At 44.4% G+C, this 27666-nt stretch overlaps 1 protein-coding gene across 2 annotated transcripts in view; it reads right to left on the bottom strand.

Moving 5' to 3' along the window:
- The window catches only part of afg1lb (AFG1 like ATPase b), a 215575-nt gene that overhangs the window by 30653 nt on the left and 157256 nt on the right, over positions 1 to 27666 (bottom strand). For both annotated transcript variants that reach the window (XM_068027166.1, XM_068027167.1), the window contains 2 exons: positions 15342 to 15412; positions 14985 to 15085 (listed from right to left, as the gene is read on the bottom strand). In XM_068027166.1, coding sequence (XP_067883267.1) covers positions 14985 to 15085; positions 15342 to 15412 — 172 coding nt within the window. The remainder of the gene's footprint in view (positions 1 to 14984; positions 15086 to 15341; positions 15413 to 27666) is intronic.

Below are 27666 nucleotides of genomic sequence, written 5' to 3'. Positions count from 1 at the left end.
AAAGCTTTACCAAAGATGAAGACCGTGGAAATCTTCAGACCGTGTGATCATGAGGTGAGGGGATGGCCATGTGGAAGGCAAGGGAAGCACAGGAGAATGTGCTTGAGAAGCAAAAATAAAGACAAAAATAGGAATAGAAAATAAAGACAGAGATGCCATAAGGTCAAAGGTTAGAAATGTATCTCAGGGCTCCCTTGTGGATAGTGGTCTAATCACCGAATTTTATACATTGAAGGTTAGGGGATCCTTGATGGGCAGAGATTGCAGCTGCCCGGAGGTCTTTCAGGATAAGGGCAGCATTTTGCGTAAAGGGAATGAGGACATGAACATAAAATTGTTGGCCCAGATTTTACTTTAGGAACAACAGTGAGGTTAACAGCACTCACCATTATCATGTTGTAAACTGGACAGCAACTTCTGGAGTCCAGACATGTGCAGATGAATGCAGAAATCTGGAAATCACTGTCAGATCTGCCCTGTTTCTTCACAAGCTTTGCTCTAATTGTACCTCACCAAGAGGCTTGGCATTGAAATTCATGTTAGGGTCTGAAGTTGCTGTATTTACCCAGTAGTTACCCACTAAACATGCCAGAAAAAGTTAGGGCTGGTATATTCAGGTCTAAGTGAATGTTTAACAGTGTGATAACTCAAACACTGCCAAACAACCTCTCTGGCACTGAAAATGTAATTTTACAAATGTGGTGTCTCATTCCTTCAGAATTTAAGTATTGTTAGAGAATTTTAAAAAAAATTTGTCTGTCTTTTTTATCTCTGTATCTTAATACAGATTTTAAAATTAACCAAGGCCAATTTATCCAATATATATGGAGTCCAGAACTTGTCACATTACACCAGGTGTGGTATTATCAAGGCTGTAGCGTAGCCTCTACCCCCTTGTATTCTGGTCCTCTGGATATAAAAGTCAGGATTCCATTCGCCTTTTGATTATTTACTGTATTGTTCATGACATTTTAATGATCTCTATGCATAGACCCCCAAGTCTCTTTGGACCTCCACTGTTTCCAGCTTTTCATTATTTAGAATGTACCCTATTATATCCTTTTAGTCCAAAATGGATGAATTCACATTTGCCTACTTGGACATCCATTTGCTACAGTTTTAACCAGTTAATTTATCAATATGTTTTTGTAATTTTATTCTCCTATCTACACTGCTTACAATGCCACCTATCTTTGTGTTACCGACAAACTTCGACATGTGGCTTTCTATCCCATCGTCTAATTCATTAATAAATACTGAATAGTTGAGGCCCCAAGCCACATCCTGCCCATCAGAGTACTTGCCCATTATGTCTATTCTCTGTCTCCTGCTACTCAGCCAATTTCGTAACCAGGTCAATAATTTGCCTTCAATTCCATGAGCTGCAATTTTAGCAGTCTCTTTCTGAGGGGCTTTATCAAATGCCTTCTGAAAGTCAATATAAATAACAATTCCCCTGTCCACTACTTTAGTCACCTCCTCAAAAAATTCAATCAGGTTCGTCGGGCATGACCTACCCTTTACAGATCTTTCTTTCCATCACATTATTCATATTTCTGTACATGATATTACAATCAGTAAATATTCTAATTTATCCTTCCTTGGTTTGGACTCTCCGGGCTGAATTTTAATATGCAGGAATGCGTGGGTTTGGGAACGGGTAGGGTTAAAATCGGGGAAGTTGGCAGTACTTCGGGAAGCCAGCTCCAACACGCCAGTTTCCACGTTTGCTTCTAATTTCCACCCTTCTCTCACCTTCACATGGTCCATCTCCGACACTTCCCTTCCCTTCCTCGACGTCTCTGTCTCCATCCAGCGACCCAGGTTCGGCTCTGGTACTGCCTGTGTGGAGCTTGCAAGTTCTCCCTGTGACCCCATGGGTTTCCACCAAGTGCTCCGGTTTCCTCCCACAGCCAAAGACTTGCATGTCGATAGGTAAATTGGCCATTGTAAATTGCCCCGAGTGTAAGTAGGTGGTAGGAGAATGGTGGGGATGTGGTAGGGAATATGGGATTATTGTAGGATTAGTATAAATGGGTGGTTGTTGGTCGGCACAGATTCGGTGGGCCGAAGGGCCTGTTTCAGTGCTGTATCTCTCCATGACTCCATCTCTGGGTATAAGCTGTCTACTAATATTCATTATAAGCCCACCGACTCCCACAGCTACACTTCTTCACACCCTGCCTCCTGTAAGGACTCCATTCCATTCTCCCAGTTTCTCCGTCTCCGACGCATCTGCTCTGATCTCGCTACCTTCCACGACAGCACTTCTGATATGTCTTCCTTTTTCCTCATCCGAGGATTCCTCCCCACTGTGGTTGATAGGGCCCTCAACCGTGTCCGACCCATTTCCCGCACCTCTACCCTCACCCCTTTCCCTCCCTCCCAGAACCGCGACAGGGTTCCCCTTGTCCTCACTTTCCACCCCACCAGCCTCCAGATCCAAAGGATCATCCTCCGCCACATCCCGTGTGATGCCACTACCAAACACATCTTCCCCTCCCTTCCCCTGTCAGCATTCCAAAGGGATCGTTCCCTCCACGACACCCTTGTCCACTCCTCCATTACCCCTACCACCTCGCCCCCTTCCCCTGCAATTGCAGGAGGTGTAAGCAGCTTTTTCGGTCAGTGCAGCAGCTTTTTCGGGAGCAGCGTGTGAGCGAGTGAGCAGCTGGAAAAGTCAGTTTGAAAGTAAATTTAATTTCCTTTTGTTTTTCGGCGGAGGCCAGGGGGCTGCTGGGTAAGTAAAACACTATATATTTGGGCGGTTTAAAATAACTTTCCTTTCAGTGCAGCAGCTTTTTCGGGAGCAGCGTGTGAGCGAGTGAGCAGCTGGAAAAGTCAGTTTGAAAGTAAATTTAATTTCCTTTTGTTTTTCGGCGGAGGCCAGGGGGCTGCTGGGTAAGTAAAACACTATATATTTGGGCGGTTTCTGAACCCGAGACACCACACTTGTAGTGTCTCCCACCCGCCCTCCTCCTCTAACCAAAAAAAAGGACTCGGTGGGGTGTTTATAAGGTAAGGCTTTTTCGATTTCTCTGGTTTTATTGTGATTGGTAAAAACTTTTCGTTCCTTTTTCATTTAACTAAGTTTAAACTAAAGATTAAAAATGGCAGGAGATCTCAGACCCGTATCATGCTCCTCTTGCTCAATGTGGGAGCTCAGGGACATGGCTGATGACCCTGGCTCCTTCACGTGCAGGAAGTGTGTCCAGCTGCAGCTCTTGTTAGACCGCATGACGGCTCTCGAGCTGCGGATGGACTCACTTTGGAGCATGCGCGATGCTGAGGAGGTCGTGGATAGCACGTTTAGTGAATTGGTCACACCGCAGATTAGGATTGCTGAGGGAGAAAGGGAATGGGTGACTAAAAGGCAGAGAAAGAGCAGGAAGGCAGCGCAGGAGTCCCCTGCGGTCATCTCCCTCCAAAACAAGTATACCGTTTTGGATACTGTTGAGGGAGATGGCTCACCAGGGGAAGGCAGCAGTAGCCAGGTCCATGGCACCGTGGCTGGCTCTGCTGTTCAGAAGGGCGGGAAAAAGAGTGGAAGGGCTATAGTCGTAGGGGATTCGATTGTAAGGGGAGTAGATAGGCGGTTCTGTGGTCGAAAACGAGGCTCCCGAATGGTATGTTGCCTCCCAGGTGCACGGGTCAGGGACGTCTCAGATCGGCTGCAGAACATTCTAAAGGGGGAGGGTGAACAGCCAGTTGTCATTGTGCACATAGGCACTAATGATATAGGTAAAAAACGGGATGAGGTCCTACAAGCAGAGTTTAGGGAGTTAGGAGCCAAGTTAAAAAGTAGGACCTCAAAGGTAGTAATCTCAGGATTACTACCAGTGCCACGTGATAGAGTAAAAATGAAAGAATAGTCAGGATGAATGCGTGGCTTGAGAGATGGTGCAGGAAGGAGGGGTTCAGATTTTTGGGACATTGGGACCGGTTCTGGGGGAGGTGGAACTATTACAAATTGGATGGTCTACACCTGGGCCGGACTGGAACCAATGTCCTTGGAGGTGCTTTTGCTAACGCTGTTGGGGAGGGTTTAAACTAATGTGGCAGGGGGATGGGAACCAATTGAGGTCAGTTGACAGTAAGGAGGTAGTAACAAAAGCCTGTAAGGAACTAGATAATGAAGTCAGTGTGACTAAGGGGAAGAGCAGGCAGGGAGCAGATGATGAATATAAAGGGACTGGTGGTCTGAGGTGCATTTGTTTTAATGCAAGAAGTGTAGTTGGTAAGGCAGATGAACTTAGGGCTTGGATTGGTACCTGGGAGTATGATGTTATTGCTATTACTGAGACTTGGTTGAGGGAAGGGCATGATTGGCAACTAAATATCCCAGGATATCGATGCTTCAGGCGGGATAGAGAGGGAGGTAAAAGGGGTGGAGGAGTTGCATTACTGGTCAAAGAGGATATCACAGCTGTGCTGAAGGAGGGCACTATGGAGGACTCGAGCAGTGAGGCAATATGGACAGAACTCAGAAATAGGAAGGGTGCGGTAACAATGTTGGGGCTGTACTACAGGCCTCCCAACAGCGAGCGTGAGATAGAGGTACAAATATGTAAACAGATTATGGAAAGATGTAGGAGCAACAGGGTGGTGGTGATAGGAGATTTTAATTTTCCCAACATTGACTGGGATTCGCTTAGTGTTAGAGGTCCAGATGGAGCAGAATTTGTAAGGAGCATCCAGGAGGGTTTTCTAGAGCAGTATGTAAATAGTCCAACTCGGGAAGGGGCCATACTGGACCTGGTGTTGGGGAATGAGCCCGGCCAGGTTGTTGAAGTTTCAGTAGGGGACTACTTTGGGAATAGTGATCACAATTCCGTAAGCTTTAAAATACTCATGGACAAAGACGAGAGTGGTCCTACAGGAAGAGTGCTAAATTGGGGGAAGGCCAACTATACCAAAATTCGGCAGGAGCTGGGAAATGTAGATTGGGAGCAGCTGTTTGAAGGTAAATCCACATGTGATATGTGGGAGGCTTTTAAAGAGAGGTTGATTAGCGTGCAGGAGAGACATGTTCCTGTGAAAATGAGGGATAGAAATGGCAAGATTAGGGAACCATGGATGACAGGTGAAATTGTGAGACTAGCTAAGAGGAAAAAGGAAGCATACATAAGGTCTAGGCGGCTGATGAAAGACGAAGCTTTGAAAGAATATCGGGAATGTAGGACCAATCTGAAACGAGGAATTAAGAGGGCTAAAAGGGGTCATGAAATATCTTTAGCAAACAGGGTTAAGGAAAATCCCAAAGCCTTTTATTCATATATAAGGAGAAAGAGGGTAACTAGAGAAAGGATTGGCCCACTAAAGGACAAAGGAGGAATGTTATGCTTGGACTCAGAGAAAATGGGTGAGATTCTAAACGAGTACTTTGCATCGGTATTCACCGAGGAGAGGGACATGACGGATGTTGAGGTTAGGAACAGATGTTTGATTACTCTAGGTCAAGTCGGCATAAGGAGGGAGTAAGTGTTGGGTATTCTAAAGGGCATTAAGGTGGACAAGTCCCCAGGTCCGGATGGGATCTATCCCAGGTTACTGAGGGAAGCGAGAGAGGAAATAGCTGGGGCCTTAACAGATATCTTTGCAGCATCCTTAAACACGGGTGAGGTCCCGGAGGACTGGAGAATTGCTAATGTTGTCCCCTTGTTTAAGAAGGGTAGCAGGGATAATCCAGGTAATTATAGACCGGTGAGCCTGACGTCAGTGGTAGGGAAGCTGCTGGAGAAGATACTGAGGGATAGGATCTATTCCCATTTGGAAGAAAATGGGCTCATCAGTGATAGGCAACATGGTTTTGTGCAGGGAAGGTCATGTCTTACCAACTTAATAGAATTCTTTGAGGAAGTGACAAAGTTGATTGATGAGGGAAGGGCTGTCGATGTCATATACATGGACTTCAGTAAGGCGTTTGATAAGGTTCCCCATGGCAGGCTGATGGAGAAAGTGAAGGCGCTTGGGGTCCATGGTGTACTAGCTAGATGGATAAAGAACTGGCTGGGCAACAGGAGACAGAGAGTAGCAGTGGAAGGGAGTTTCTCAAAATGGAGACGTGTGACCAGTGGTGTTCCACAGGGATCCGTGCTGGGACCACTGTTGTTTGTGATATACATTAATGATTTGGAGGAAAGTATAGGTGGACTGATTAGCAAATTTGCAGACGACACTAAGATTGGTGGAGTAGCAGATAGTGAAGGGGACTGTCAGAGAATACAGCAGAATATAGATAGATTGGAGAGTTGGGCAGAGAAATGGCAGATGGAGTTCAATCAGGGCAAATGCGAGGTGATGCATTTTGGAAGATCCAATTCAAGAGTGAACTATACAGTAAATGGAAAAGTCCTGGGGAAAATTGATGTCCAGAGAGATTTGGGTGTTCAGGTCCACTGTTCCCTGAAGGTGGCAACGCAGGTAAATAGAGTGGTCAAGAAGGCATACGGCATGCTTTCCTTCATCGGACGGGGCATTGAGTACAAGAGTTGGCAGGTCATGTTACAGTTGTATAGGACTTTGGTTCGGCCACATTTGGAATACTGCGTACAGTTCTGGTCGCCACATTATCAAAAGGATGTGGATGCTTTGGAGAGGGTGCAGAGGAGGTTCACAAGGATGTTGCCTGGTATGGAGGGCGCTAGCTATGAAGAGAGGTTGAGCAGATTAGGATTATTTTCATTAGAAAGACGGAGGTTGAGGGGGGACCTGATTGAGGTGTACAAAATCATGAGAGGTATAGACAGGGTGGATAGCAAGAGGCTTTTTCCCAGAGTGGGGGTTTCAATTACTAGAGGACACGAGTTCAAAGTGAAAGGGGAAAAGTTTAGGGGGGATATGCGTGGAAAGTTCTTTACGCAGAGGGTGGTGGGCACCTGGAACGCATTGCCAGCGGAGGTGGTAGATGCGGGCACGATGGATTCTTTTAAGATGTATCTAGACAGATACATGAAAGGGCAGGAAGAAAAGAGATACAGAACCTTAGAAAATAGGCGACATGTTTAGAGAGAGGATCTGGATCGGCGCAGGCTTGGAGGGCCGAAGGGCCTGTTCCTGTGCTGTAATTATCTTTGTTCTTTTGTTCTTTGTAATATCTGCCCATTTACCTCCTCTCTCCTCACTATCCAAGGCCCCAAACACTCCTTTCAGGTGAAGCAGCCATTTACTTGTACTTCTTTCAATGTAGTATTCTGTATTCGCTGCTCACAATGTGGTCTCCTCTACATTGGGGAGACCAAACGCAGACTGGGTGACCACTTTGCGGAATACCTCCACTCCGTCCGTAAACATGACTCTGAACTTCCGGTTGCTGGCCATTTCAACACTCCCCCCTGCTCTCATGCTCACATCTCTGTCCTGGGATTGCTGCAGTGTTCCAGTGAACATCAATGCAAGCTCGAGGAACAGCATCTCATTTACCAATTAGGCACACTACAGCCTGCCGGACTGAACATTGAGTTCAATAATTTCAGAGCATGACGGGTCCCCCTTTTAATGCTTAATTTTTTTTTTCTTTTTCCTTTTTTATTTGGTTATTTTATTTTAAGTTTTTCAGTTTGTTGCCACTGTGCTTACCCACTGTTATGGTATTTTTTTAATGTGTTTTTTTTATGTTTGTGCTTGGAGTGCTCTGTGCTTTACAGTCTTTCACACCCTCTCTGTACTAACGCTTTGTCTTTCAGCACACCATTAACATACCGTTTGCCTTTGTTCCATGACCTTCTGGTCAGTTATTCTCTGTGATCCTCTGTCCTATCTACACCTTCTCCTTTGTTATCTCTTGCCCCACCCCCGCTCTACTTGCTTAAAACCTTTTACATTTCTAATATTTGTCAGTTCTGAAGAAGGGTCTCTGACCTGAAACGTTAACTCTGCTTCTCTGCACAGATGCTGCCAGACCTGCTGAGTATTTCCAGCATTTCTTGTTTTTATTACGCCAGTTTTCACATTTAACTCCAGCACGTTAGGCTGCAAGCGAGCAACCTCCTTGCGAGAGGCAGGCTGTCAATTCAATATGTTTTGGATTTTGCAATTTAACTCTGGGTTCACGGGCCTGGAACTCGCCAGGCTGAAGACATGACAGAGAAATATGCCAATAAGTATTGAAACCTCACAGCTTCTTTCTTGTCTGCTTATGTGAAAGGATTTGTTCACTGCATTTGTGCTGAGAAGTAATTTTGGAGGTTATTTGGACGATTTTGGTGGTTTTACATCTCATCTGCACTTTGGAGCTCTGATCTATCAGATCACCATGGGTGCTGCTTATGCTGTGTTCTTTTGGACCACAGATGAGGACCAAGATGACGAGCACCAGCAGGAGCGGGAGCAACAACAGCATCAGCAGGAACAGCAGCCTGCTGTTAGCAGACCTGCAGCTCCATAGGGGAGAAGGGATCAGCAGACTGGCGTAGTTCGCAGGAGGACATACCCGGCACCCAGAGTCTACAGGCAGGGAACAAAGTTTCTCGACATGTTGCAGTACCAGTGTCTCAGCAGCAACGTTCCCTGTAAAAATTTCCAAGTGTGAGGCCCCTTTAAATTTTTTGGCACAGCTATGAACGCCGGGTAATTTAAAGGGACTCACTTCTGCGCAGCCTGCGTGGGGGGACTTTCAGGTTGCTGTGCAACCTTGCAGCTTAGAGGGAACATTGCTCAGGAGGCTCAGGGTCTCACATCAGGTGGTGGCAGACATTCGCAGCCTGCTGGAACAAGACCTGCTGACAAGTGGACCTGGTGGCCATGCTTTGTCAGTGACTGTTAAAGTCACCATCCCACTTAACGTCTTTGCCTCTGAATTCTTCCTGGGCTCTGCCAGAAACATTTGCAGGATCTCACAGTTGGCGGTCCACAAATGCCTAAGACAGATGATCGATGACTTGTCTGCCAGGGCCGGCAATTATGCCAACGTTGCCTGCGATAACACCAATCAGAATGAGCTGGTGCTCAGGTTTGTGGTTCTGGCTGGCTTCCCACAGAAAAAAGACATCGTTGACTACATAGATGTGGCAATGAAGGCACCCCCAGATCACCCTGGACTGGTCATCAACCACAACCACGTCAATGATATGCAGCTGGTGTATAACCACAAAAAGAAGTTTATGCAGGTTTGCACAAGATTGCTGGGCAGCTGCCACGATACTTTCATCCTGCCTGATCTCTTTGCATCTCAAAAGCAGAGTTACTGGCTGGCTGCTCAGAGACAAGAGATACCCACTTAAAATGTGGCTAATAACACCTGTGAGGAATCCAACCAATGAAGCATAGGAGTGACACAATGAAAGTCATCTGATAACCAGATATGTCATTGAGCAAGCATGCTGAAAATGCACTTAATGCGCCTGGAGAGATCTGGAGGTGCCTTCGCATGCGCCCGCCAGGGTTTCCAGAATGGTTGTGGTGTGCTGCTGTCTGCACAACATTGCACAGCACTGAAGCTTGGACCTGCAGGAGGAACAAGACAAGAGCATCCTTAGACAACTCTGATGTGGAGGAGATGACAGCGGTGGCAGAACTTGATGTGCTCAATGCACCAGCAGTGGCACCCTTACTGCATCCCTTAGGTTCCATCAGTCCCCGCATCTGACAACCATATCCAAAAGCCATTTCCACTCCTCTGCCATTCGCCTGACACAAAGTAGTCCTGTAAACAACCACACATCCATTTTACAGCCTCCCCCATTACTCGGTGTGAATTCTTCTCTTACCACTCATCACAAGTGAAAAGGCCACTTTCCAGGCAGCAACCAAAAATGGGCAAGATGAGAAAATTATGGAAAGAAATTATTTTATGTCACTCAAAAATAAAACAGAAACTTACCATGCTAACATTGTGGAACACAACAATATGCATACCCTTGTGCAATGACAAATCTTTACCCTTCCTCTTCCTAGCACTTTTATGTGGTGCAACCCTGTCGCTTCAGCAGAGGTAGAGGCTGACTGCTCAGATCCTTATTCTGACTGCTGAGATGCTCTTGGCTGATGTCCTCTGGGTTTTGGAGCCTGTGAGGACCCTGCCAAAAACTGCTCCATCTGCACCTGTGCAGAGACAGACTCGGCCATTGAGACATGAGGCAGCATCAGGAGTACTGACTTACTGACTGAGGTGGAAGGAAAAAGGTAAGAAGTGGAAGGACTTTGAGCTGACTCCCTACTTCCATATCCGCTTTCTCCATGATCTGTCTCATGGCCCATCCACACTTCCCTGTCAGCAATGAGCTGGAGAATACTTTGCTTTAGTCAGTGGAGTGATGAATGGTCATGAATATTTTGCATCCTGTTTAAGGTGGCATTCATAGTTGTAAGCCATAGGTGAAGGCCTGCATGCACTCTTTTGATTGCTGCATTTAATGCTCCATGCAGGTGGCCACTCTTTTGATGACAAAGCCATCATCACAAAGGCTGGTGACAGTATGCCACTCGTGCTTGAGACTCCTGCAATCTCTCTGCAAGCATGCATAGTGTGGATGAAACACCTGCCAGTACATTAAACACTCTTTGCTGCTGCTTCAGAAGTATCCTGTTTGTCAAGGTATAGCATCTGCATCCGGCTCACCACCACCTTCTCAAGGGCAATTAGGGATGGGCAATAAATGCTGGCCTAGCCAGCAATGACCACATCCCACAAAGGAATAAAAAAAAGCAGAGCAGAGCATGGAGTGTCCTCCAAACATGGACCCTCCACTGCTGTCCCTTGCCCTACAATCTGCTTTTGCACACTTGTGATGTGAGTCACCAGGTGAAAACCCAACTTCCTGCCTCACCAGTCTCATCTAAGTGCAAGTATCTGAGCTGGTCCACAGTCTGCATGAGTCATGTGATTGAGCACCCTGAGAGGGAGTGACCTTCTCCGAGGTGTTATTGTCACTCTCCTGGACGACCTCCTGCAAGATGCTTGAAGACCCTGTGGGAGATAAATGACATAAATTAGAACTGCCAAGGTAAAAATGTTTTAAGTGATCATTATGCTTACAGAGGATTGTATTTCACTCACCGTGGACATCAAGTCAACATGAGTGAAAGTTGTACACCATGTGGCTGTCTGATATTACACTCTGTCACTAAGTAGCTTAGGCGGCCTTCATCTCCCCATCTGTGGTGGTCAGACATGCTGAGACTCCACTGATATCCAGCTCCCCCTCCTCTGCAGTGGTCAGTTGAGAGATGGCTGGAGGGCAACCTCTGGGTTTCTGCCTCTGCCTTGTGTTCTGTGCTCTCTTCTGCAAAGAGGGAATGAAGAGACCTATGAGTGAGAGTGATGGAATATGTTGAATAGATGGAGGAAAGCATTTGTTGAGGGTAACTATGAGGGAGAGGCATGACTTGTATAAAGATGAGGTGAGTGTCAGTGGTGAATGGACAGACGGAGATGTGAGGAAGTGCACAGACAGAAAGGATGGGTGTACCTACAAGTTAAGTTGGTGTGATGTGCTTAGTTTTGAGAAGGTAGAGTGAGGGGTTGGGGTGATATGTATATCAGGATTGTTATGATTGAGGTGGGAGGAGTTTATTCTAGTCCCACTTCTCCACAGGTCACAACATATTTAAATTTTCCCTCCAATTCAATCAATCATATACTCTATTTTTCCCAGAATAAAACACACCAACCAGGTTTCTTTAATAAACAACAGAATTATCAGTTTATTATAAAACAAGTCTTAACCAGTAATGAAGTAAACGTACACACACAGATTGAAATATTAAAGCCCCTTATTTATCCTAGCCCCAGTTAACCGGGAAAAATAAAAGAGATTTTGTTTATAGCACTGTTACAAAGAAAAAAAATACTTAGGTGGAATACTCGTCGTTGGTTTTGGTTTGGCGTCCCAAATTCCTATAGATGGCTGTCACTGGACTCTTCCTAGAACAGTTCTTTCCAAGTGATGTTGAAGATCGGTTTGGGTAGGCTTTCCAAGAAATGCAACTACAAAGGCTTCAGATAGGTCTTACAGCAGAAATGTGGCAACAAGGGTTTCAGTTCCCACACATTTGCTACGCAAGGTTTCTTCAAATACGGTAGGAATTAGGAAACTGACACACTGGAAATACTGGATTTATTTTCAAGAGAGAGAGACAAGCTGTGTTCTTCTGGCAGACAAAAACCAACTATCGTTTTCACCAGTTCAAATTGAAACTAAAAACAGTCCAGAAGTCAAGCCTCCTGACCTCTATAAATCTTGACCTGTAACTTCTTTGTAAACATCACCCCAAGTCAAAAACAACCCCTGCTGGGTGATTATTAAAGGCAGGTGCCTTTCAGTAAGACTTGTTTACAAGCCAAATCCAGGAACCTTCTTGGTGACTTCTTTAAAAAAAACACAAAGTTCAGCATCTCTTCAAGATTCCAGATGAATCAGTGTCCATAATTCAACTATAAGTCCTTAAAACATATTTTACAGAAAAAAATAGAAGTACTCTCGTAACAGGATGTAGGTGTACGTTCCACTATACTCACCTTTCTTGTCCTGTTTAGCTCATTAAACCACAGGCCTGAAACGTTAACTCTGTTTCTCTCTCCACATATGCTGCCAGACCTGCTGAGTATTTCCAGCACTTTCTGTTTTTATTTTGTTAAACCGCCTTTTGCGCTGAATCTATGAGTGTGGCACCAGGCTCCTGCTGCTGGCCTCATGGACAACTTTCAGTCATGCCTTCCTTATTTCACCTACAGGCTTCTTCCATCCACCAGTAGGGAAGAGCATCTCCCCCATGGCCCTTACATTCCCCAGTTTCACATCCAGGGAGGGGGTCAATAAAACAAGGTGCAGCCTTTGAATTTCTGGACTCCATTCTTCCAGTTCCTTCAATTGTGCCCAAGTTTTGTTTTTATTCATTTATGGGATGTGGGCGTCGCGGGCTAGGACAGCTTTTATTGCCCATCCCTAATTGCCCACGAGAAGGTGGTGGTGAGCTGCCTTCTTGAACCGCTGCATGTGGGGTAGGTATACCCACAGTGCTGTTAGGAAGAGAGTTCCAGGTTGCATGTTTGGAAGTCGATTCATGTGGGACATCTTCACAACAATTCATGCTAATTGGTCAAGAAACCCAGAAACTACATGGTAATGCATTGGCTGGGTTAAAAAGCCATTAAGACAGATGAGCTGCACTTACTTTCTACGCACTACCAGACCTCGCATTCCACACCACAATGCTCACAAACCCGCCCCCGCACCCCCAGTAAGTCAAGGACTTAAACTCCAGCCCTGTGTGTTTCAATAAGAACTCTTCAATCTGATTGGTTGAACAGCCATGCTTCTGCTTGGCCTGCTCACACATGCCACAGATCCCCCGTAGAGGGCATCACACTGGATGAGACGCCCAATGACAACAAGTTGCCACTCAAAATCTGACAAAAACTCTGTGGGAAGCTGTCAGCATAGTGAACGGTGAACACTGTTTATTTGCTGCTGACCGCAAAGTCTGGGCCATTAATAAGTTTCAGGGAAGATTTATTAGAAGAGATTAATCTCCCACCCTCCACAACCCTTTACCTCCCAGCAATAGATAGACTCCTTACAAAGCAGTTAATGTTACAGTGGCGCAGTGGTTAGCACCGCAGCCTCACAGCTCCAGCGACCCGGGTTCAATTCTGGGTACTGCCTGTGTGGAGTTTGCAAATTCTCCCTGTGTCTGCGTGGGTTTTCTCCGGGTGCTCCGGTTTCCTCCCACAGCCAAAAGACTTGCAGGTTCGTAGGTAAATTGGCCATTATAAATTGCCCCTAGTATAGGTAGGTGGTAGGGAAATATAGGGACAGGTGGGGATGTGGTAGGAATATGGGATTAGTGTAGGATTAGTATAAATGGGTGGTTGATGGTTCGCACAGACTCGGTGGGCCGAAGGGCCTGTTTCAGTGCTGTATCTCTAAACTAAACGCTGGAGAAATACCGAGCTGGAAAGGAGTTGAAGATTACAAGCACAGATAAAAGATGGCTGACTGCTATGTTGAACATGGTGGAGAAACTTTGCAAAGGTATTCCTCAGGAAATTAAATCAATGGAGTTGGAATTCCCTACCTAATCCTTTCTATTTCTCAACCTTTAAAAACCTTATAAGATCCATTTATTTGATCACCCTTTTAGCACTCCCCTGATCACTCCCTGCCAGCATGCTGTCCATTCTCCTTACAACTACTAGTAAAACACCTTTTGAAGTTTTGCAACATTAAGGACTCCATACGAATGCAAGCTGTTAACAGTGGGGGAAAAAGAAAGTGTTTCGCTGCATTGGAATCAGTAAAGTCTAACCAGGAATCACATAGAGTGCTAGTAAGATAGATTCACTGTAGTCAAATTAAGAGTTTAGAGTTTCATTTTCCCCCCAATTACACTTGTTTGGAGCAAATGTAATACTAATCCTCAGTATCATATTCCCATCTTAAAATCTAAAACTTTATGATTATACAAACATGTTTAAAGAACAGTGAAGTAAGTAAACAGAGACCTAACAGAGCTTTGGCATCTTCTGCTCCCAAGTAAAGGAGTGCAGATTCAAGGCCCAGACTGATTGTCACTTGAAGTTTCTTATTCAGTTGTGCCAGTTCTCACCCAGAAACAAGGTACAGCATGAGTTTACAGTTCTTCAACGTGGGACGGACAAGAAAAGGAAGATAGGAGTGAAGAAAAAGGTCAAGAGCTACTTGCCCCATTAGAATTTCTTAATGTGCCAAACTGTAGAAGAATGCATCTGGCTCTGTTTTCCATTATAGCTAAATTTAATTCTCTAACTATAGTTCAGTCCACCTGTTCCGCAGTGTACTTTATTTCTTTTCATTTGCAACGATAAAGGTATCTCCTTCATCTTCCCCACAATAACATAACTGAAGCAGTTATAACAATGCGCAGTAAAGAATTTGTGCTCCAGATGCCAATAATCTTGTGGATGAAACTGCTCCTGGCTCAGGAAATATATATTGTGCATATAGTAAAGCAAAGCTGAAAGGAAGCACATTTCCTTGGCTGAAAATTTATTTGACCGTACTCACTTTATCACACAGCTCTTCAAATGTGCAGTCTGCTATGGTTCCACAAGCTTTGCTCAGTCTCAGCTCCCTCCCTTGCACTTTCAAAATCCTTGGTCTTGTTGCTATGGAAACATGAACAAAGAATCAGCCTTGTCTGGATAATTACGATAAAATTCATCTCTTATACCTTGGAAATGCATGGTTTGATGAATAATAGCACATGATTCAACACAGAAATTAGACAAAATACTGATACAATGACAACCACTTGAGTGTGGCATCAACCCATATACAGCAATGGAACTTACTAATTGGTCAGTGGAGATTGGGCATTGTGTTTTAAATGCATTCTCTTTCAAGAGAAATTAACTTACGTACTATCATTTTGTTTCTGAGCCAGCTCATCAAATAGCTTATCCATGACAGCCTCCACATCAGCTTCACTTGTGCTACAGTGAAAAGAATAATGGAATATGAAATTAATAACACTTGAAGCCAACATCAAACAGCTGCCCAGGCTCGCTTAGCTTTTTGCCCATCAAAAAAGAACAGGATGTTATGCTCTAAATACAAACATTAGATTTATAATACACTTTAAAGCTTGGAATATTAACTCTCAGGTAGATGATTCTATCTTATTTGCATACACTGAAAGACTTCTGTGATTGAAACCTAAGCCAGTAATGAGGCGAACCAAATCCATTAATGCTATGTGTATACAATGAGAAGAAAGGACCATGGGTTTCTCTTGCATGCAAAACAAGAGCAAGAGAACAGATCAGTCATTCTTCTGAAGAAACAGCTTTTGAAAATGTACTGAGATGGTACATCATTCAGACTAAATATGGCTAAGTAGCTTGTTATAAAAGTCAAATTAAAGCAGTGTGTTGAGAGAGCATGTTACGGTTAAGCTTATAAAATATTATGAGTGAATGCATACAGATTCCAAATAAGAAATTAAGTAACTACTCAAACTCCTTGGAGCTGCATTGTTTACAAAACAGGGCAGAGCAAAATAACTGTCAAGGGTTTGGTAATAACCAAAGGAAATGATAAACGGATTCGATCTGGATTTTGGTTCATGAAAATCTTATAAGAACATTTAAAATGAACAAAACACAGGGAGGAATTTGTAATTGAAAAGTGGCTTCAGACTGACTTAAACAAAAAAACCCATTTAAAAGACTAGTACTTGGTAATATGTTTCTGAAGTGTCTTGGAGTGTTTTTCTACATTAAAGATGCCAGATGAATGGAAGTTGTTGTTGCATTTTGATTTCAGTTAGACAATGATGGAAATGGGTTGCTAGGTGAAATATTTAAACAATTTCAGCATAATTTTGTTTCAATATATTTTAAATTTGCTTCGTGTATTTTCTGCTTTAACTGGCACAACAAATATTCAGATGGTTACAAAATAGTAACAGAGGGCATCAAATTAGTTCATAATTTGTTCAAACTTTGTGAGAGTGATTGGTATATAAAATCCTTTATGCATTACAGTCTTGAAGCACATAACATTCTGTATTACTGAAGAGACATATTGGAACTTCAACAAAAGAAACAAAATGCATACAGCTGAGTAACAAGTAGAATCTGACAAAGTGAGTCAATGTGTAGAAACTGACCAGAGGACAAAAACAGGTAGTGACAGTCTCAGTGCACTGGTGTGGATGCAAGTGAGACAAGACCAAAGTATTGCAGCATCAAAAGGCAATGCAAACTGAGAAAGCCAACAATTTAATCCACAATTTGGGTCTGTTGATCTTTTGGATACTTCTTCTTTGGCCTCCTTATCTCGAGAGACAATGGGTAAGCGCCTGGAGAAGGTCAGTGGTGTGTGGAGCAGCGCCTGCAGTGGCTATAAAGGCCAATTCTCGAGTGACAGGCTCTTTCGCAGGTGCTGCAGAAAAATTTGATTGTCGGGGCTGTTACACAGTTGGCTCTCCCCTTGCACTTCTGTCTTTTTTCCTGCCAACTGCGAAGTCTCTTCGACTCGCCACATTTTAGCCCTGTCTTTATGGCTGCCCGCCAGCTCTGGCGAATGCTGGCAACTGACTCCCACGACTTGTGATCAATGTCACAGGATTTCATGTCGCGTTTGCAGACTTCTTTAAAGCGGAGACATGGACGGCTGATGGGTCTGATACCAGTGACGAGCTCGCTGTACAATGTGTCTTTGGGGATCCTGCCATCTTCCATACGGCTCACATGGCCAAGCCATCTCAAGCGCCGCTGACTCAGTAGTGTGTATAAGCTGGGGATGTTGGCCGCCTCGAGGACTTCTGTGTTGGAGATACGGTCCTGCCACCTGATGCCAAGTATTTTCCGGAGGCAGCAAAGATGGAATGAATTGAGACGTCGCTCTTGGCTGACATACGTTGTCCAGGCCTCGCTGCCATAGAGCAAGGTACTGAGGACACAGGTTTGATACACTCGGACTTTTGTGTGCTGTGTCAGTGCGCCATTTTCCCACACTCTCTTGGCCAGTCTGGACATAGCAGTGGAAGCCTTTCCCATGCGCTTGTTGATTTCTGCATCCAGAGACAGGTTACTGGTGATAGTTGAGCCTAGGTAGGTGAACTCTTGAACCACTTCCAGAGCGTGGTCGCCAATATTGATGGATGGAGTATTTCTGACGTCCTGCCCCATGATGTTCGTTTTCTTGAGGCTGATGGTTAGGCCAAATTCTTTGCAGGCAGCCGCAAACCTGTTGATGAGACTCTGCAGGCACTCTTCAGTGTTAAAGCAGCATCGTCAGCAAAGAGGAGTTCCCTGATGAGGACTTTCCGTACTTTGGACTTCGCTCTTAGATGGGCAAGGTTGAACAACCTGTCCCCTGATCTTGTGTGGAGGAAAATTCCTTCTTCAGAGGACTTGAACGCATGTGAAAGCAGCAGGGAGAAGAAAATCCCAAAAAGTGTGGGTGCGAGAACACAGCCCTGTTTCACGCCACTCACGATAGGAAAGGGGTCTGATGAGGAGCCACCATGTTGAATTGTGCCTTTCATAATGTCATGGAAAGAGGTGATGATACTTAGTAGCTTTGGTGGGCATCCAATCTTTTCTAGTAGTCTGAAGAGACCACGTCTGCTGACGAGGTCAAAGGCTTTGGTGAGATCAATGAAAGCAATGTAGAGGGGCATCTGTTGTTAGTGGCATTTCTCCTGTATCTGACAAAGGGAGAACAGCATGTTAACGGTTGATCTCTCTGCACGAAAGCCACACTGTGCCTCAGGGTAGACGCGCTCGGCCAGCTTCTGGAGCCTGTTTAGAGCGACTCGAGCAAAGACTTTCCCCACTATGCTGAGCAGGGAGATTCCACGGTAGTTGTTGCAGTCACCTTGGTCACCTTTGTTTTTATAGAGGGTGATGATATTGGCATCGCGCATGTCCTGAGGTACTGCTCCCTCGTCCCAGCACAGGCATAGCAGTTCATGTAGTGCTGAGAGTATAGCAGGCTTGGCACTCTTGATTATTTCAGGGGTAATGCTGTCCTTCCCAGGGGCTTTTCCACTGGCTAGAGAATCAATGGCATCACTGAGTTCCGATTTGGTTGGCTGTATGTCCAGCTCATCCATGACTGTTAGAGGCTGGGCTGCATTGAGGGCAGTCTCAGTGACAACATTCTCCCGGGAGTACAGTTCTAGGTAGTGCTCAACCCAGCGGTCCATTTGTTTGCGTTGGTCAGTGATTATGTCCCCTGATTTAGATTTGAGGGGACTATTTGGATACTATTAGATGCCATTAATGGTCACACGACAGCAAATACATTTTTACTTATGTGAAATTTATCAAGTTTTCTTGATAAATTGTTTGCTAGAGCTCTTCGGAAGGGTTTAAACTAGTTTGGTAGGGGGATGGGAACCGGAGCTACGGATCAGTGGATGGGGTAGCTGTTGAACAGGCAGATACCGAGTGCAGAAAGTCTGTGAGGAAGGTTAGACAATTGACACGACAAAGTTGCAGCCGGTATGATGGGTTGAAGTGTGTCTATTTTAACGCAAGAAGTGTCAGGAATAAGGGTGATGAACTTAGAGCATGGATCAGTCCTTGGAGCTATGATGTTGTGGCCATTACGGAGACGTGGATATCACAGGGGCAGGAATGCATGTTGGATGTTCCGGGGTTCAGATGTTTCAAAAGGAATAGGGAGGGAGGTAAAAGAGGTGGGGGAGTGGCATTGCTAATCAGGGACAGTATCACAGCTGCAGAAAGGGAGGTCGTCGAGGAGGGTTTGTCTCCTGAGTCATTATGGGTGGAAGTCAGAAACAGGAAAGGAGCAGTCACTTTGTTGGAGTTTTCTATAGACCCCCCAATAGCAACAGAGACACGGAGGAGCAGATTGGGAGGCAGATTTTGGAAAGGTGCAGAAGTAACAGGGTTGTTGTCATGGGTGACTTCAACTTCCCTAATATTGATTGGAACCTCCTTTGTGCAAATAGTTTGGATGGAGCAGTTTTTGTCAGGTGCGTCCAGGAAGGTTTCCTGACTCAATATGTAGATAGGCTGACTAGAGGGGAGGCTATGTTGGACTTGGTGCTTGGCAATGAACCAGGCCAGGTGGCAGATCTCTCGGTGGGAGAGCATTTCGGTGATAGTGATCACAACTCCCTGACCTTTACTACAGTCATGGAGAGGGACAGGAGCAGACGGGATGGGAAACTATGTCATTGTGGGAAGGGGAATTACAATGCTATTAGGCAGGAACTGGGGAGCATAAACTGGGAACAGATGTTCTCAGGGAAATGCACGACAGAAATGTGGAGGTTGTTTCGGGAGCACTTGCTGCAACTGCTGGATAGGTTTGTCCCGATGAGGCAAGAAAGGGATGGTAGGGTGAAGGAACCTTGGATGACAAGAGATGTGGAACAGCTAGTCAAGAGGAAGAAGGAAGCTTACTTAAGGTTGAGGAAGCAAGGATCAGACAGGGCTGTAGAGGGTTACAAGGTAGCCAGGAAGGAACTGAAGAATGGACTTAGGAGAGCTAGAAGGGGACATGAAAAAGTCTTGGTGGATAGGATTAAGGAAAATCCCAAGGCGTTCTACACTTATGTGAGGAACAAGAGGATGGCCAGAGTGAGGGTAGGGCCGATCAGGGATAGTGGAGGGAACTTGTGCCTGGAGTCGGAGGAGGTAGGGGAGGTCCTAAATGAATACTTTTCTTCAGTATTCACTAGTGAGAGGGACCTGGTCGTTTGTGAGGACAGCGTGGAACAGGCTGATATGCTCGAACAGGTTGAGGTTAAGAGGGAGGACGTGCTGGAACTTTTGAATGACATGAGGACAGATAAGTCCCCGGGGCCAGACGGGATATACCCAAGGATATTATGGGAAGCGAGGGAAGAGATTGCTGCGCCTTTGGCGATGATCTTTGCGTCCTCACTGTCCACTGGAGTAGTACCGGATGATTGGAGGGTGGCAAATGTTGTTCCCTTGTTCAAGAAAGGGAATAGAGATAACCCTGGGAATTATAGACCAGTCAGTCTTACGTCGGTAGTGGGCAAATTATTGGAGAGGATTCTGAGAGACAGGATTTATGATTATTTGGAAAAGCATGGTTTGATTAGAGACAGTCAGCATGGCTTTGTGAGGGGCAGGTCATGCCTCACAAGCCTTATTGAATTCTTTGAAGATGTGACAAAACACATTGATGAAGGAAGAGCAGTGGATGTGGTGTATATGGATTTTAGCAAGGCTTTTGATAAGGTTCCCCATGGTAGGCTCATTCAGAAAGTGAGGAGGCATGGGATACAGGGGAAGTTGGCTGTCTGGATACAAAATTGGCTGGCCCATAGAAGACAGAGGGTGGTAGTCGATGGAAAGTATTCAGCCTGGAGCTCGGTGACCAGTGGTATTCCGCAGGGATCTGTTCTGGGACCTCTGCTCTTTGTGATTTTTATAAATGACTTGGATGAGGAAGTGGAAGGCTGGGTTAGCAAGTTTGCCGATGACACAAAGGTTTCTGGAGTTGTGGATGGTGTGGAAGGCTGTTGTCGGTTGCAACGGGACATTGACAGGATGCAGAGCCGGGCTGAGAAGTGGCAGATGGAGTTCAACCTGGAAAAGTGTGAAGTGATTCATTTTGGAAGGTCGAATTTGAATGCAGAATACAGGCTTAAAGACAGGATTCTTGGTTGTGTGGAGGAACAGAGGGATCTTGGGGACCATGTCCATAGATCGCTAAAAGTTGCCACCCAAATTGATAGGGTTGTTAAGAAGGCGTATGGTGTGTTGGCTTTCATTAAAAGGGGGATTGAGTTTAAGAGCCGCGAGGTTATGCTGCAGCTCTATGAGGCCCTGGTTCGACCACACTTGGAATATTGTGTTCAGTTCTGGTCGCCTCATTATAGAAAGGACGTGGAAGCTTTAGAGAGGGTGCAGAGGAGATTTACCAGGATGCTGCCTGGACTGGAGGGCATGTCTTACGAAGGGAGATTGAGGGAGCTCGGGCTTTTCTCATTGGAGCGAAGAAGGATGAGAGGTGACTTGATAGAAGGGTACAAGATGATGAGAGGCATAGATAGAGTGGATAGCCAGAGACTTTTTCCCAGGGTGGAAAGGGCTATCACCAGGGGGCATAATTTTAAGGTGATTGGAGGAAGGTTTCAGGGAGATGTCAGAGGTAGGTTCTTTACACAGAGAGTGGTGGGTGCGTGGAATGCACTGCCAGCGGTGGTAGTAGAAGCAGATACATTAGGGACATTTAAGCGACTCTTGGATAGGTACATGGATGATAGTAGAATGGAGGGAAGGTCGTTAGTTTGATCTTAGAGTAGGTTAATGGTTCGGCACAACATCGTGGGCCGAAGGGCCTGTACTGTGCTGTACTGTTCTATGTTCTAAGTTTTTTTCAACTTTTAGAAACTCTCATGGCACACACCATGTTTATAAAATTCTTCACAATTTCAGTTTATATTTGATGACAGTGTCTCTCTTTGGCTTTCTAATCTTCTTCGCTTCCCTTCTTAATCTGTAGTTGGCTTGCTTCTCTTTCGTGTTATCGGCCCAAATTTATCATATGACTTTTTAAAGTCTCACTTAAATTTCTCTTTTCATCCAAAAAACTATTTTTGTTGCACCCTCATTACTTCTTGTGGGAATATGTCTGGTCTGTACCTTAATCAGTTCTTCTTTAAAAGTTTCCCATGGTTTATCCATTGCCTTGTTCAACATTTTCTTTCCAATTTATTTGGCTAGTTTCTTTTGCATCTCATTAAATTGGCTTTTTTCCAGTCAAGGACCTTTAACTTTTTCAGTTCCCTTTCCTCTTAAGTTTCCATATTGAGCCCAATTATATTATGGTCATTATTTCCTGGATGTTCCCCTATCCGTGCATTGCCGACTTGCCACATTTCATTTCCTAGAACTAGTCCTGGCACTGTCACCTTCCTTGTTGGACAAAACTGTACAAATCATGGACATATTGTACATCCCCTTTTCCTTCTTTGTCAGTTACATTACTTACAGCCCAATCCATCTTTGGGCTTGCATAACCTTATGGGGAAACACTGCAGGTGTTTCACCCAATGATTGTCATTGGGAATGCAAAGAAAGGATATTGTACACTTGAGCCTATGTCTTCCACTTTGACCCATGAACTTTGTGTATCAACCTTTAACTGCACTTTCACATATTAGTACAAATACCACTGAAATTTACACATCGTACCAAAATATATTTTTATATCATTAAAATCAGCTGAATTATAATCAGCTCAGTTCATATAACTGAGAACCCACTGTTCAAATAACTGTAACCAGTGATAGTTAGAATTTGCATCCAAAAAATGAAGCTGATATAGTCCTCTGTTTTGGCGAGGTTTTATTCATTTAATTCATGTCTGCTGACAATGTAAAATTAACCCCAATGTCACTTAATAGTCTCAGACAAAAAAACACACACAAATGTTAGACTGTACTGCGTCATCTTTTTATAGCACCATAATTCCCAAGCCTTGCTGGAAAAATTATATTGCAATCCATAGTTAGAGGCAGTGTGCAGGGTTTTATTTTAACTAGCCTATGCCACTTAACTCCAAAACTATATTTTTAATTTCTTCCTCTGTTGTCGGTATATGTTTCTTTCCAGAAAGCATACCTCATGGCTGTTTTTGTACAAAGTACTTGCAAAGAAAAATATGCTACAGGATTGCCCTGTAAAACAGATGCTGCTTTTAATGTTTGAAAACAAAACAAAAGAATTTTGGAGTAAGTTTTGATAAATTGTTTTCATCCTTGGGTTTCACATAAACACACACTAGCTGTGCACCTTCGTCCAATATAAAATACATCCAAATAGCATCTTTTTCATACCTATTGAAAAATAGAGACTGCACTCACTATTACCATTTGGCACTTTGTTACAAAGGGTATTTTTGCATCATTTTGAAATGGGTGGATTGGTGAAAATAATATCTGTATATTTTAAGTTCATAGTTGTGTTCTAAAAATCGGAATACTTTCTTTGGAAGTTTGCTATATACAACTTTTGTGATGCGTATTTTTAGAAATACGCTAAAAGACATTTGTGTGGCTGACATTCTGTGTTTTCCAATGTTCTGCTGTGCTTTTCTGCATTGTGCCTTAACCTTTGCAACCCTTCCCATTTAGGGTTGGCCACTAGACAGTGGATTTCCAGCACAGAGAACTAAAGAAATCAGCAACACATAAAGAAACCTCTTAACATCAGTTACTGTATTTGAAAATTATTCACATTTTCTACTTTATATGCATTGTAACCATCTAGGGGTCTCCTGCTGTGTATTCTTAAAGAAACAGACAATACCATGAATTCCAACTCATCATTAACAATTCTAATCATGCAGAGGGTTTCTGTTGCACCATGACTGACTGTAACTCATAGGAAAACATTTCCACTGTTGTGGACCAAGACTGAAAAACAAGACACTGAAAATTGTGAAAGTATTTTCCGTGAGAATATTATTTAAGCAATAGATTTAAAAGTTACTACAATCGTGAGTAATCTGCACAAGACATTAAAAATACTTTCTGAGCGCAACTTAAAAAAAACTTAATAACAATTCTCTTAGTGAGGCAATCTCATTTTCTTTTTCAATCATTAGAATATATGATGAAGAGTAGAGTAACTGTATACAGGATACTATGCTATAGAGAAGATGTTTATTTGAGAGATCTCAAGTGTTAACAAAACCACGTAAAATAACAATACTTTAAAGATTACCAATGCTGAGTTAAATTGAATATTCAAATTATCGAAATAGTTTTAATGAGTGGAGAAATCTTTCAATTGTCTTCAACTTTTATTCAGCTTTCTGTAATAAATGGTTGTTTCAGTTTACCATCATGCTTCTTTTAAAAAATCATTTTTCTTCCAGAACTGCTAATTTAGCAGAGATATCATCCCTCACTTTGTTAAAATCTGAAGTTATAAATGCAGGAAAACATAGGTGGGCTGAGCATGTTGGCTTGTTTCAATCCCAGAGTGATTGGACATAGATTTGTACTGGAGATCCTCTGTCCCGAGCTTCTGATTGCACTTGTTGCACAGCTAATGCAACCAGTGAGGAAGTTTCCTTTATTAACAGGCACAGAGATAGTTAACTAAAGCAATGTAATTTTAAACAGAACAACCCCATTTAAGTCTGCCAATATTGGGGGAGATTAACCCTCAACACATATCCTTCCTCTGTCCATTATTTTAATGATGCAGTAACCTATTGTTAGTGTGAAAATAACACACTCAGGAATGTCACACCCATGCATTAAATTTGCATGTTAACATGGCAACTGTAATTTATTTTTTTTTTTCCAAAATATACTTTATTCATAAAAATCTGTAAAAATTACATTGCCAAACAGTTTCCAAACAGCACCAAAAAATACAAACATTGCAAGGGAGATCAGTTTCCTTCAATACTGTCATGAGTTTCTTCCCAACCCTTCCATTTCACAATTGTCATGTCAATTACAGTTTTACATTTACAGCAATTGAGAATATTAATGATACAGTTTGAGGGGTTTCCCATGGATCCAGCCCCTCAGTCCAGCTTGGTGGGGGAACCTTACACTGTGGTCTTTCCCCATTGAGCCTTTGCTGCAGCTGCCCCAAGCTTTAGTGCGTCCCTCAGCACGTAGTCCTGGACCTTGGAATGTGCCAGTCTGCAACATTCGGTGGTGGACAACTCTTTGCGCTGGAAGACCAGCAAGTTTCGGGTAGACCAAAGGGCGTCTTTCACCGAATTGATAGTCCTCCAGCAGCAGTTGATGTTTGTCTCGGTGTGCGTCCCTGGGAACAGCCCGTAGAGCACAGACTCCTGTGTTACAGAGCTGCTTGGGATGAACCTTGACAAACACCACTGCATCTCTTTCCACACCTGCTTTGCAAAGGCACATTCCAGGAGGAGGTGGGCGACCGTCTCTTCCCCACCACAGCCAATGCGGGGGCATTGTGCGGAGGGGGCGAGACTTCGGGTGTGCATGAAGGATCTGACGGGGAGGGCCCTTCTCACCACCAGCCAAGCTACGTCTTGGTGCTTGTTTGAAAGTTCTGGTGAATTCCGCCAAATGACTTTGACGGTCTGCTCGGGGAACCATCCGACAGGATCCACCGTTTCCTTTTCCCGTAGGGCCTTGAGGACATTCCGTGCAGACCACTGCCTGATGGACCGGTGGTCAAAGGTGTTTTCCCGCAGAAACTGCTCCACGAAGGATAGGTGGTACGGCACCGCCCAACTGCATGGAGCGTTCCGCAGCAATGTGACCAGGCCCATCCTTCGCAACACCGGGGACAGATAGAACCTCAGCACGTAGTGACACTTGGAGTTTGCGTACTGGGGATCTACACACAGCTTGATGCAGCCGCACACGAAGGTGGTCATCAGGATGAGGGCCACGTTGGGTACATTTTTCCCGCCCTTGTCCAGAGATTTGAACATCGTGTCCCTCCGGACCCGGTCCATTTTAGATCCCCAGACGAAGCGGAAAATGGCTCGGGTGACTGCCACGGCGCAGGAGTGGGGTATGGGCCAGACCTGCGCCACGTAGAGCAACAACATGAGGCAACTGTAATTTATGGGCTTCCGTCACTAATCTAAGCAGAGTTCAGTGCCTAGTTATACCCAACTACAAGTGAGTGTCTCACCTCCTGACTCCTTTCTTGGTCAGTAGTGGTGCTACCGAGCCAATCTTGGTGATTGACAGTGAAATCCCCCACCCAGAGTACATTCTGTGCCCTTGTGATCCTCAGTGCTTCGTCCAAGTGGTGTTCAAAATGGAGGAGTACGGATTCATCAGCTGACTGAGAACAGTGTGGAGCACAGAGTGTTGGGGAGCAGAGTGCTTCATTTAACTGAGTGCTAAAGTTGGGAATTTGGTGCAAGTGGAAATTTGGAGCAGGGGAAGCTGCATTTTATTCTTTTTGTTTACCTCCAGTAGCTGCTGAGTCTTTTTCTTTTGTCTCCAGGTCCAACTTTACTAAATTAGTAACTAGTTAACTAATCAAATAAATAAATAGGTTAAACAGACATGGCAGGGCAGGTGGTTTGCCATGATGGCAACATGTGGGAGTTGATGGAATGCATTGCAATCCCAGACAACCATACCAGCGGTAAGCTTGAGAAACTTTGGCTCGGAGTTACTGGGCTGGAGTCAGAGCTGCATTCATTGCGGGGCATCAGGGAGAGGGAGAGTTACATGGACACTTTGTTCCATGAGGCAGTCACATCCCCTTAGGTTAAGTACAACTTCAGAGTTGGTCAAAGGTCAGAGATAGGAAGGGTGTGACTCTGAGTCAGGCAGGAATGGGGATCTAGCATGTAATAATGGAAGGGCCTCGGCCCTTGCCTTTAACCAACAGGTACAAGGTACTTGCTACCTGTGTTGATGAGAATAAAGACTCCAGGGTGGAGCAGCAAAATGACCAGAGCACCATGGTGCAAAAAGACATTCAAGTGGGGGAGTGAAAAGAAATGTGGTAGTGATAGGGGACAGTATAGTCAGGAGAATAGTTACTGTTCTCTGTAGCCATGACCAGGAGTTCTGAAGGTTGTGTTGCCTACCCGGTGCCAGGGTTTAAGACTTCTCCTTGCAGCTGGAGATAAACTTGCAGTGAGGGGATCCAGTTGTCGTGGTCCACATAGGAGCCAATGATATATGTAGAACTAGGAATGATGTGCAGCTGAGAGAGTTTGAGGAGTTAGGGTGCAAATTAAAATGCAGAACCTCAAAGATAATAATCTCTGGATTGCTACCTGAGCCATGCATCAATTTGCATAGGGGCAAACAGATTAGAGAATTAAACTCATCACTCAAAGAGTGGTGTGGGAAGAAGGGGGTTCAGTTTCTGGTCAATGGTAGCCCCTAGGATGTTGTTAGTAGGGGATTCAGCAATTATAGTATGATCAGCCAAAGTCAACATGGTTTTACGAAAGGGAAATCATGATTGACAAATTTATTAGTGTTTTTTTGAGGATGTAACTAGTAGGGTAGATAAAGGTGAACCAGTAGATGTAGTATACTTGGATTTCCAAAGGCAATTGATAAGGTGCCACACAAAAGGTTAATATGTAAGGTAAGTACTCATGGAATTGGGGATAATATAGTAGCATGGATAGAGGATTGACTAATGGACAGGAAGCACAGAGTAGGGATAAATGGGGCATTTTCAAATTGGCAGGCTCTAACTCGTGAAGCCGCAAAGGATCAGTGCTGGGGCCTCAGCTA

This window comes from Heterodontus francisci, chromosome 3, assembly GCF_036365525.1.
Source record: "Heterodontus francisci isolate sHetFra1 chromosome 3, sHetFra1.hap1, whole genome shotgun sequence".
Taxonomy (NCBI): domain Eukaryota; kingdom Metazoa; phylum Chordata; class Chondrichthyes; order Heterodontiformes; family Heterodontidae; genus Heterodontus; species Heterodontus francisci.
Note: the sequence above shows the minus strand (reverse complement) of the source record. Positions and strands in the feature narration are given on the sequence as shown.